General features: G+C 33.5%; 1 protein-coding gene across 1 annotated transcript; it reads left to right on the plus strand.

Annotated features, from left to right (window-relative positions):
• Window positions 1-622: 622 nt before the first annotated feature.
• Window positions 623-5,896, plus strand: LOC149385473 (heavy metal-associated isoprenylated plant protein 8-like). Its single transcript, XM_089625315.1, has 5 exons — window positions 623-878; window positions 1,062-1,239; window positions 1,837-2,033; window positions 3,753-3,843; window positions 5,219-5,896. Exons 1-5 carry the CDS (start codon window positions 870-872, stop codon window positions 5,566-5,568), a joined length of 825 nt encoding a protein of 274 aa, XP_089481441.1. The 5' UTR covers window positions 623-869; the 3' UTR covers window positions 5,569-5,896.
• Window positions 5,897-12,748: the final 6,852 nt, after the last annotated feature.

A 12,748-nucleotide genomic window follows, 5' to 3' on the forward strand; every position in this document is an offset into this window, starting at 1 on the left:
TGCAGGTTGAAGAGCCATCTTCTTCGTGGCCATCGGACCAAGGTTGGTTGGATTTTTCCACCGCCAATCTTTGGGTTTTTGAACGAGCCTCTTGTGTGCTCTATTAGTGCTTGTAATTCTTCCTGTTGTCAGAAGTATGCACATAACGTACTTTTACCGGATCTTAGTGTTAGATTCACTTCGACTTAAGTCTTGATATTCCATGTACTAAGGTGTTATTCTTTTGTATTGATGGATTTTTTACTCAATTTTAATGGAAAATCTCTTTATTCAAAAATAATAATAATAATAATAATTGATAATAAATTGTTCTCAATATTTAAAAAAATAATAATTTAATTTTTAAATTAAAATCTGTCAAAGGAAACGTGTACACAAGGCAGTAAACAAAAGAGGTTACCAATTGACCAGGTTTTTAGCCAAAATAATTTTGTCCCACTCTCAAATTTTCCCTTTACAGTTTACAACGGTAATATAGAAACATCAGGGCATTATAATATTGCTAGGCTGTTACTCTGTTAGATAGATCTATATTATTATTTATATAATATTTTGAAAAGCGATGAATGGTCAATGAGGTATATACGGAAGAAAATTGAGGGCATTTTCAAAGGGTGGTGAGTCATGGAAGGACGAATGTCCAGTCTGCCACGTCATACTTCCAGAACCCACGTTATAATTAAATATTTTTCTTCACCACAGCTTATACACACACAGTCACACACATACATAGCTTGAGAGAGAAAGAGAGAGTTTTTAAGAAGTGAGTAAGCGAGTGACGGACTGAAAGTGCAAATCTTTACTTTGGCATCGTATTTCCCTTAGAAATTTCCAAACAGAAGTACTTCCTTCTCTGAATCGTAACAGAAATGGGCGAGGTAAATGTTATATATTATATATAAATATTCTTTCATTACTTTATATGAACTAATCTAACTTGTTCCCGTGTATCACTGGTCTAATAATATATATATGCACATGTTTACGTTTCTGTATATATCTATACACATAGAACTTTGTGTTTTAAAATCTGGTGGTTGTTCTCTGTGTATATTTAAAAGGAGAAGAAAGAGGAAAAGAAAGAGGAAGCGAAGAAGGAAGAAGTGAAAGAAGAAAAGAAAGATGAAGATAAAAAGGAAGAGAAGAAAGAAGAAGAGCCACCGGAGATTATTCTCAAAGTTGATATGCACTGTGAAGCCTGTGCTAGGAAAGTCGCAAGAGCCTTGAAGGGTTTTGAAGGTCCGTTCTTTACTTTCTTTATTTATTTATTATTCCATATTGTAGTATTTTTTTTTTAAATTTCATTTTTTTTTTTATAATACTTAGCGTTTTTTCTGTTTTCATATTTGAATCTGAATAGCAATTGTAGACCTCTAAGATGCAAATTAGTATATACCCTTAAAAGGCCAGAGTACATTCACTTCACAAAAGCTTGGATTTAACATACATATAGAGATATCGGTTTGATTATTTAAAACCTTGTATTCTCTAAACCCAAGTACCCAACTCTTTTATACTTTTTTTTTTCTTTCTCTTTTTGGTATTAAACCCAAAAAAATTCACTCTTAGCAATATAAAGGGGTATTTAAGTATGTTACGTTCTTTATCTTTTATAGAACAAACCTCCAGATCACGAGTCATCACTATTAAACAAAACAAAAAAGGGTTACAAGCGAAGAAAGCTTTATTCATTAAACTACTGATTAATTCATGCTTTACACGTTTTTTAAAGAGGCTTTTTTTCTTTTCCATGAATGTACATTTGTTACAAATCTTAGGAGAGAGAAAAAAAAAGATGAGTGATTATTTAATAATATTGAATAATTGCTTATGCAGGAGTTGAAGAAGTAAAGACAGATAGCAAAGCTAGCAAAGTGGTAGTGAAAGGCAAATCTGCAGACCCAATAAAGGTTTGTGAGAGATTGCAAAAGAAAAGTGGTCGAAAAGTTGAGCTAATTTCTCCTTTGCCCAAACCTCCCGAAGAGATTAAGGAGGTCAAAGAAGAGAAAAAAGAAGAAGAGAAAAAAGAGGAGGTACTATTCTTCTTCACTAATTTAATTTAAACCCTCAATTAATGCTTGATTCCCACTGAGCGAGTCTTTTCTTTGAGATTGAGTAACATGCAAAAAAAACGAGATTGATGGGATTATGAAGCCAGACTCCTTTTCCCAACGCCTATATTTTTATAATATTCTAATAATAATCAAAGACACTACTTAATTAATTAATTAATTAGTATATATAATTGTAAATAGCCAAAGGATTTAGGCCGGCATTATGTTGGAGTCAATTTGACCCACTTCCCAAAACAATGTATTCTGAGAGTTGCTGTTTCAATGCTGACATGAGAGGAACAACACAAAATTAGCAAAATGACACACACTTACAAGAGATACAACTATATAGAAGAAGCCAGTATAGAGACTCACACATAAAAAAATAAAATATATGAAAATAAAAAGAGGCACATTAAACAATGAAGATGGAAAATTGCATTAACGTTGTTGACCCCACCACCGGCCTAGTTCGTCCACTTGTTCATCCGTACACTTACACCGACCTCTCATACTATATACTCAGCCAAGCCTCAATAATTTTGGTTTCCTTGTCTGTATTTTGCTTTTATGTGTATTTTATTGTATGAAAAAAACTGACAATACTATAGTGTATAGACCACCGTATGCATGAAAAACAAACATATTTACTGGTGTGAGACATGTGGGAATTCAGTGCGCATGAAAATAGTAGATTTGTTGTATGGCTGCTTTTAATTTTTAGCTTCTTATATTATTTACTTACCCTAGTCATTGGGAGTTGGGTTTATTGGTGGGTTTCACATGTTATATCGCCCACTTGTTTTGCTTTTGCTTACTATATTTTTTTTTTACCTATTGCCTAACGGTAAAACCAAACAATGAACGCCATATTCCAAATATAGAAAAAAGCTGTAACATAGTAAAAATGACACGCTATGTTTGTACCTTTGAGTAGCTAGCTTTTACATTCTTGTGAGTGACTTGATTGAGAAAAGATAGGCACGCTGTCAACTAGGTTAAATATTTATACTATTTTTTTTTTTTTTTTTTTTTTTAATATTCTCATTTACATTTGATATAGCTTGAGGTATTTCGTTTGTGATTGAACATTTGGAGAGAGAGTACAAAATATTTTGATAATAAAGGTGATGAGAAATAACCCAAGCTTGTTTGACCAAGTAGTAATTTTTATATTCTCTTACTCGTAAAAAGCATGATCGAATTTTTCCGAGCGCATTGTTCATATTTGTTTAATTTTGTGATGTATTTGTGTGGTAGCATAATAGATTCTCATATTTATCATAGATTTTCATATTTGAATCATTGGCTAATAATGTCTTCCCTAAAGAAAAAGTTGACAAGAAATATCTAATGAATTGAGAAAAAATATAATGTTTTTGCATGTGATTATAATACCATGGTTCTTCTAGTACATACTAATCAAACACTACCAAACCCTTTCTCGTAATAATAAGGTATACATTTCCAAGCAAAAAAAAAATGGTATACGTACAGGCCACGTGGTTGTCGGTGAACCATAATGTATATATATACAACACACCTCAATCTAGATTTGGTGATCTTTTTTTTCATTGCGGAAATTACTTTGCAGAAATTACAAATTTGGCATGATGAGTTAATTCAATCATCTAGATTTGGCGATCTTGTTTTTCATTTTTTTATGTTAATATTTTTTACATATCAATTCCATGGCAGCCTCCAACTCCTGTGACGGTGGTACTAAAAGTCCGAATGCATTGCGAAGCATGCGCTCAAGTTTTACAAAAACGAATCAGGAAAATCAAAGGTAACATTAAATTCAAAAGCTTTCATTTAATACGCATGGATCATAATGCATAACTTAAATTAGAATATATTTTCAAAATATAATATGAGATTAAGTGTACCATGTTTATCGTGTTATCGTCATCACTATAAGGACATATTTTCTTTTGTTGGTAGGCCTTAAAGACAAAGGACCTACATGTCCTTTGCTAGAAAACAAGAAAAATTTATAAAATAAATATGTCACCGTAAGGAAGGCCCACTGGCGAGCTGTAAAAATTTCTTTATCCAGTTAAAGTATTGCGTTATGTTTTGATTGACAAAATTTAAAAGTGTACACGTACTAAATTTTATGGATAGGATTAGGAAGAAAGAAAACAAGAGTAATTTTCACCTGGCTAATCTATTTCAAGTGGTAGGTATGGATATGATGAGTCAGGATAGAAATAAATGGCAGAGATATTTCATATTCAATCCCGCTTTCCTATATTCTGACCGTACCATACTATTTCACGTAAAAAAGTGGGTAAACAAAAAAAGGAGAATCTCACTTAAAGAGAGGGCAATTGGGATAGAAATTCTCCTCCGCTGAGATTAAAAAAACGATTAATAATTAGGTTTGACAATTGATTTCATTAAGATTTTTTAAATAGTAAAAATGATTCATTAGTTTATGGAGTAGTTAATTAACAAAGAGTTATAACTTATAATGAGAGATGAATATTTTTCAAGGCTTTTAGTAATATAGCTCATGTTTGTAATTGTGTAATTAAATAATTATGTTAACTTAATATAATAGATGTAACCTTTTTCATAGCCAACTTTCATCTCAGGCTTTCTTCAACTTGCTTTGAATTAATAATAACAGATCGTTCATAATTTTTATAAATGTTCTATTTGTGATCATATCTTGTTAAAAAAAAGATATAATATACAATATTTTTTTTTTTTTTTATGTTAATGAAGCAAAACTTGTTATGTACACCGGTTATTGTCTAATCATTTAAATTTGTTTCAACTAGTAAATTTATTTCCTTATTCCGTGACTTGAAATCATTCCTCATTCTCAAGATAGTGATGTAAAAAGTGAATTTCAAGCGTGGTTCGGCATTTTCTTAGACCAAAATGAAATTGAATGAAAATAGTACCGGTACTAGAAGATACATATATGAACGTAGTGGAATTCTCATTGTCTTGTATCTGAGTATTCGTATATATGTACTTGATTTCTTGAAACTTTTCGGGCAAGTCGATCAGATCCAAAGCCGAACAAACAAATATTGATATCTTGATAAATCCTTGTATGCTAATTTTTTTTTTCTTTCTTTGAAGACACCGTCCAATATTGTTTAACATGGGGTGATATGATAATATCTGTAATTTTGCTGCTGTTGTAGGTGTAGACTCGGTGGAAACCGACCATGCCAACGATCAATTGACGGTGAAGGGGATAGTGGACCCGGCGAAACTGGTGGACGAGGTGTACAAAAAGACGAAAAAGCAAGTGTCGATAGTGGCGCCGGAGGAGAAGAAGGAAGAGGAGAAGAAGGAGGAGAGCGGAGACAAGAAAGAAGAGAAGAAAGAAGGCGAAGAAGGTAACAATAGTAACAAAGAAGAGGAAGAGAAGAAGATGAGCGAGCTTAAGAAGAGCGAGTATTGGCCACCAAGGTACTCTTTGGAGCACAATTATTATCCGCCTCCTCAGATGTTCAGCGACGAAAACCCTAACGCTTGCTCTATCATGTGACCACCAATTTACGATCGTAACTTGTGTTCCTTGAAACTGATGTGTTGTTGTAATAAGAAACTGGGAAGCGTAGAGAGAGGAGAGAGAGAGAGAGAGAGTGAAGCGAGGGTTGCTAGGGTTTATGCCAACTGGGCATCCCGATTTCTAATATTTTGTTGCATGCTTTATGATTATGGATGTCTATTGAGTAATATATATGTATGTACGTACGTGCGTAACGTTGGACGCTTATTTAAGCTGTGGTCTGTAATATGTGTGATCACCTTGGCGATTTTTGCTATTTCTGAATATAAATTTTGTAGTATGCATGTACAGGAGTTTGGTTTGAGTAGTTTGGTGTTGGTTTTTTTTGTTCTTTTTATGTTTATAGTTAACGTCATGTTTTGGCTTTAGGACTAGCAATTAGTAGAGTTCCCCTTTAATAACACAATTTTAGTTGAAAATACAACCAGCACTTGAACTTAGGTGCATATAATCTTCGAATTTTGTTTGATCTAAAATAGCTCTCACGCACACACACAAGCACACGCACAGTCCTCCTGAAATTTTCTATATTTATATCATCTACAATTTTCAATCACGCTCTCTTGGTAATATAATTTGTCATAAATCTTTTAGTAGTCAACTAAATGAGAGTATCTTGAACTTTTTTTTTTTTTTTTGGAATGTTTGAAATAGACAGGTTTTTAAAAAAATATATAAAACATCAAATTAGAAGAGACCTACATAAATTTTGTCTCCCTTGTAAAGCCTACCTACTTGTTATGAGCTCGTACGTCAATTTGTATATATATATTTTTTTTAATTGCTTACAGAAGAACACAATGATAGGGTTATAACCACAAATAGTGCAAAAGAATGTTCCCATCTCACAATCAATTAGCAATATATTGACAATATCATTACACGAAAAAAAGAGGAAAAATCACCAAGGATTCAAAGCTTGTAACGAATACGATAGAAGCATATTCTCTTCAATTCATAGCATTGCCGTATTGTTTGACACTGACTGTACTGGCCGTACCACCTCCAATCTAGCTTATTAGCTCAATCATCTTTGTTGGATCCTTATGTGGCATGGTTTAGATTGGCAAAATAATTTTGTTCAAGCTTTTCAAGATACGCTGCAAGAAGTTGTTTAAGATCCGAACTACTAACGTCGCTTTCCTTCCGCGCGAATAAAACAGGCAATATCATGTTTCCTGTTTTGATATTATTTGGTAGAATATTCTCGGATATTTGGTTTTCGAGAATATCAGATTCTCGAGAGATTTTGTGATAACCTAATAAAACTCCTTCAGAGTTAAATTAGGTTATTTACTTTTCTGTTAGGTAAAATCACGCCTCCTTAAACTTTGAACCAGTCTCTCTGTCTTGAAGATCGTCATCAACAACTAATTCTTGGTGCTTGCAACTGATGTAGCTTTATTTGTGCAGAGTTTATAGGCGCATGTTTTTTTTGCATTGACGTGATTGTCAATGTTCGGGATAGAATTGTGTGAAAGTGAGAGGGAGTCTCAGATCTACGGAGAGCTTATATTGTAGATCTATCAAAGAAGTCAAAGACGCAAGATGTTTGCAGAGGGAGTCGTCAAACTTAATATTCTTGTAATTATGACTATTGAGATAGTGGATTGATTTGAGTAGGTGTTTTTATCACTGAACAGGTTAACAAATCTCTCGTGTCCTTTATTGCATTCTCTTTGATTGCTTGTTTGATTGTTGTTTAATTTAATCTGGTTAAAAACAATCAGTTGTTTAATAAGTTGTTTCACCCACTAGTTGAATAACAATTTTAATCACGTTATGTAATTTCAATCTTCTGTAAAATAGCATTTTATAATATGAATAATTTTCCTTCAAGAGTCATCATTAAGTCAACAAATTGCGATGCATGTTATCAAGGGTGGAGCCACATCGGACTAGGCTTCCCTAAACTTTTTAAAATTATAAATTTTACTTTAAAATTATTATCAATTTTTTTAGCCAAAATTAATTGGATTTCTTTTAAATTTGTCCTATTGAATTTAGTTCTTTTAAACTTGCCACCTTGACTTCGATTCACAACACAGCATGTTATGATATACTCTTATTGTTTATTATGAACAAGTTAAGAACAAAATCCATGATCAAAATGTCGAAAACAAATGTATGAAGACATATTTATTAGTGTTAGGACCACAAGAGCATGTTGGTGGTCAAGTGGAATATCACAAAGTTAAAGGTGATTGCAAAAAATAAGCTTATTAGGGCATATATACACTCGATGGAAAGGTACTGAAAGCAGACTGGTAAGTCTTTCTCAATGCACGCCTTAGTGTGTGTATCTCTATGATAAAAGTGAATATAGCAAAGTATATGCAGACACACATATATGTAAGTTGTGAAACCAAATGGAATGTTGTCATCGAGGGTGTGGGGACACTAGAAAAATACTATTCCAAACGTCTGAAGACAAGTTGATCGATTTGGAGGATTTGAAAGCTCTCATTTTCTTTTCTCTATATTGATCCAGGGCCATATATATGTATGCGCGTTTGTGTGTCGATGTATAAGAAATCGAATGGTATATTTGGTCTAGATCTGTTTAAGTATGTAATGATGAAATATGAAAAACGGTATTCAACAGGATTTTGGACGGCAAATAGGTGTGTCTATGCCAAAATAGTTTGGGGACCGAACTGAAAATGATATAATGTGAAATTGCTTAATGATATTAAACTTTACTTGCACATAAAATTGATAACAATGATCATTGTTCGAGCGTTCGAAATACGTCAATATCTTCGGTTTAGAATATCTTTGATTGGTGTCTTTCGATACCTCTTCGATTATCTCACTCCGAGGATCTTCGCTACGCTTCGATTGGTGCCTCGTACTTTGATACCTCTCATATTTTCGATCTTACCTTCGGTACCTTAATACCCTCAATCTTACATTCGGTACCTTAATACAGTAAACAAATTGTTCATGAATTTTCAATCAATAGTTAATAGTTCAAATTTGTGCTAAAATTTTGGTTTTGTAACTGAAACCTTTATTTATTTTTCAATAGAATGAATAAAGAATAATCTAATTTTTTTTTAAGAAATGGATTAAAGAAAAAAGGATCCAAAATACAAAAAAAAAAAAAAAAAAAAGCACAAAGGGAATTTGTCATTTATTTTAGATCGTTTTGGCGGCATGGTCGAGCGGTAGGACGGGAGACTGCAAATCTTTTTTCCCTAATTCAAATACGGGTGTCGCCTGATAATCAAAAGAATTAAAATACCTTATTCTGTTTTGATAATTTGCTATGCAAGTTTAGGAAAAAAAAAACTTTGGATACTTGCTAGATTATAAGTATCTGGGGAGTTCTGATCTATAATATTCGTTTAAGATTAGAGTCGTGAAAAAAAAAAAAAAAAAAAAAAAAAAAAAAACCATTATATGATAGCTCATTAGACAACTAATGTAGTGTCCACCCGCCATTTATAATGTTTAGTTAAATATTTTGTTGAACGTAGGCCCAATAGGCCTTTCTTATCCATATCACATTGTATAATGAACACAAGGCTTGTGAACCAATACCTTAAGGGCATGTTTGGTTCCAAACCAAAATTTGAGAAATATGGTAAAACATTACCAATTATACATGAAATTTTGTTTAATAAATTAAAAAAAATTGAACTAAAGTATCTTGAATGATTAAAAAATTACTTTGTCTGACTGCATACGCACACGATCGCAGTCAGAATAAGAAACAAACAAAACAAAACTAAAATAAATATATATACGGACAAAGGATCGTAGTAGTTTTCTTAATTACTTTGGTCCTTAAGGTTCTTCAAAGTATGTTGGTTATTTAACCTTAATACTTATAGAAATCAAGTACCTTGGTTTTATGTTTTTCTACACTTCTATTTTCTTTTTAGTGTGATATACTAATAGTTCTCTTAAAAGTAAATAATCAGCTGGGGTAATTATATAGCCAGAACAAATGGCATGATCTTAGTTGGCACACGTTTAGATATTTTTTAAATCAGATATAGAATAACCAACCATAGTGCTAAGACCATAACGGTATTCATTTATATATATCTAAAAATATCGAACCAAAAACCTTCAATCTAAATCATACTCTAGTAGATGCACTAACTTTAGTCATAACACCGGTAAAGTGGGTGCAAGGAATGGATAGAGTTTTCTGAAGGGACAGATGATTTTGTTCTGATCGGTCATTTGGGGTGACACAAGTTATAAACCTTTGCCTTAATGGAAAGTCAAATATTGCATGATATCCAAGACCTGTACGTGTCTGATCTTTCTTTTTATTGAATGTAGGTTCAATGTTAGGATGAAATGACATGTAACTAAATGTTAGATTTATATTTGGTTCAGTGCGGGTTAGATGCATATATGAGAAAAAGTTAAAGTCAACGCCTCTTAGTCTGTCCTCTGCTAAACAACATCATCAATATACTATTCTTCCATGGACTCTTTACAATTACAACTATCGAAGCAGAGAAAGAATGTATTCCGGAGCTAAAATAATTATCCCTTCGTAATTTATTAAATAATAATTTTATCTCCTAATTTTGGAAGAAGCAAAATAGTTTTTATTTTCATAATCTTTTAAAAAAGTTTTATCTATTTAATTTGATTTAATTTATATTAGTGTACTATTCTTTTATATATTAATATTTAGGAAGAGCGACATACATGATCACTTTAGATCGTTGATGTTACAATTTTTGAATAACTATATAATAATTAAAAAAAATACTTCAAATTAATACAAGGTGCATTACAAAGTGATACGTAAGACATTGGTTTAGGTTGGACTGTTTACTTTAAAACATTTAAGCTAGAGTTTTAATATTATTGTAACTTGGATCGAGAGAAAGATTCCAGAGAGAAAAGAAAGAAAAGTATTCTGAATATGATTGAATGATAAGACTGGATTTTGAATCCTTAAATACAAAACAAAGTCAGCGTTCTAAACGACGACAAGTCATTTCAAGCTGATTCATTAAAAGAAAAGAAAACGACAATAACAACTCTAACTCCAATACTCCAATACACCCCCTCAAGCTGAACAAAAGATATTCTTCATGTTCATCTTGGAAATAAGGTGTAGCAACGCAGGTGAAGCCAACGGTTTTGTAAAAATATCGGCTAGTTGGTGCTGAGTCCGGACTGGAAGAAGTTTGACAAAGCCACGCTGAAGATGATCTCGTACAAAATGAAGATCAATTTCTATGTGCTTTGTACGTTCGTGATAAATTGGATTCGAGGCAATATGTAGAGCTGCCTGATTGTCACAATAAATCACCGCCGGGGATTCTGATCTGACTTGAAAATCACGCATCAACTGCTGCATCCACACCACCTCGCTCATTGCTGCCGCTAAAGACCGATATTCAGCTTCTGCAGAACTCCTAGATACAGTGGTTTGTTTCTTTGACTTCCAAGCAACCAGGGAATCTCCTACAAAAACACAATATCCAGTCACTGATCGTCTAGTGTCAACACAAGTACCCCAATCAGCATCAGAAAAAGCTTTGAGGGCAACTGAAGAGTGAGAAGGATAAAAAAGGCCAAATCCTGGTCTTGACTTCAAATATCGAAGCAAATGATGCACAGCTTGTAGGTGAGGAGACCGAGGAGCCTGCACAAAACGACTAAGGCAATGTACAGCAAAAGTAATGTCAGGCCTAGTTATTGTTAAATATAACAATTTTCCAATGAGACGCCTGTACAAAGTAGGATCAGAAAGCAGTTCTCCATCTTCCTGATTGAGAGAAACCCTTGGATTCATAGGAGTCCTGACCGGCTTAGACTCTAAGAAACCTGCAGAGTCCAAAATTTGTAAGACATATTGTCGTTGATTGACAATAATGCCAGCTTTGGATCGAGCAATCTCAAGCCCCAAAAAGTACTTAAGATCACCTAACTCCTTTAACCTGAAAGCCTTACTCAAAAAAGTCTTAACCCCAGAAATAATACTCATGTTGGGACCAGCCACAATGATATCATCCACATATAATAATATCACAACAAAATCTTTTCCTATGCCACGAGTATACATGGAATAGTCACATTTTGATTGGATAAAACCTGCTTGAAGAACACATTCTGTGAACTTAAGATTCCATTGTCTTGATGCTTGCTTTAGGCCATAGATTGACTTATGCAATTTGCAGACCATCCTGGAACTTGAATGTTCACCATGTACATGATAACCCATAGGCAATTCCATAAAGACTTCTTCATAAAGGTCACCATTAAGGAAAGCATTACTTATGTCTAACTGTGATAAATGCCAATGCTGTGAAGAAGCTAGACTAAGCAGAATTTTAACAGTGGTTAATTTTGCAACAGGAGAAAAGGTATCCAGAAAATCGACTCCCTCCTTCTGAGTATAACCTTTGGCTACTAATCGAGCCTTTTTTCTTGCTAGAGTACCATCTGAGTGGAATTTATGTGTATACACCCATCTACACCCAATTGCAGTTTTGTTTGGAGGAAGAGGCATGACTGTCCATGTATTGTTGCTATGCATAGCATCAATTTCCTCTGCCATGGCTAGTCTCCAATCCCTGTCTTTAACTGCAATATGATAATATTGTGGGACAGATTGAGCTGAAACAGAGAGACAAAAATGTCTGAAAGAAGAAGATAGATTATCATAATCAAGAACCTTATCTAAGGTATGCTTAGAGGAAAAGGTATCACCTGATTCAATGAGATGACAATGATACTCTTTCAAGTAATCTGGCTGAACACGCTGTCTAGAGGACCGTCGTGGAATCAAACCTTGTTGAGCTGGTGAAGAAGAGGAAATGTCAACCGGAACAGGAACACTAGCAGGAGTTATTGGTACAACTGATGAACTAGATGGGTTGACTGTCTCTTCCGAGTGTTGTAAAGACGCACTTGGACCTGTATAAGGAACATGTGGATATGCAGGTATAATATTTGGAACAGGGTTATGGATAGGTACATCTTCAAAAGGATCAATCTCAATGTCCTTATATTTGGGGTCATGAAAAGGAAAATAGTTTTCATGAAAAACCACATCACGTGACACAAAAATATCCCTTGAAGACAAATCCAAAAGCTTATAACCCTTGATCCCTTGTGGATATCCAATAAAAACGCATTGCCTTGCACGTGCATCAAACTTTGATCTGTGTGA

Source organism: Urtica dioica, chromosome 9 (genome assembly GCF_054948205.1).
Source record: "Urtica dioica subsp. dioica isolate 48M chromosome 9, U.dioica_male_clone48M_v1_H2, whole genome shotgun sequence".
Lineage (NCBI taxonomy): Eukaryota > Viridiplantae > Streptophyta > Magnoliopsida > Rosales > Urticaceae > Urtica > Urtica dioica.

Excerpts from the sequence above, each read along its gene's own strand:
- LOC149385473 (XM_089625315.1), top strand. Across the intron at positions 2,034-3,752 it reads AAGAAGAGAAAAAAGAGGAG|CCTCCAACTCCTGTGACGGT; the intron begins GTACTATTCTTC and ends ATTCCATGGCAG. Across the intron at positions 3,844-5,218 it reads ACGAATCAGGAAAATCAAAG|GTGTAGACTCGGTGGAAACC; the intron begins GTAACATTAAAT and ends CTGCTGTTGTAG.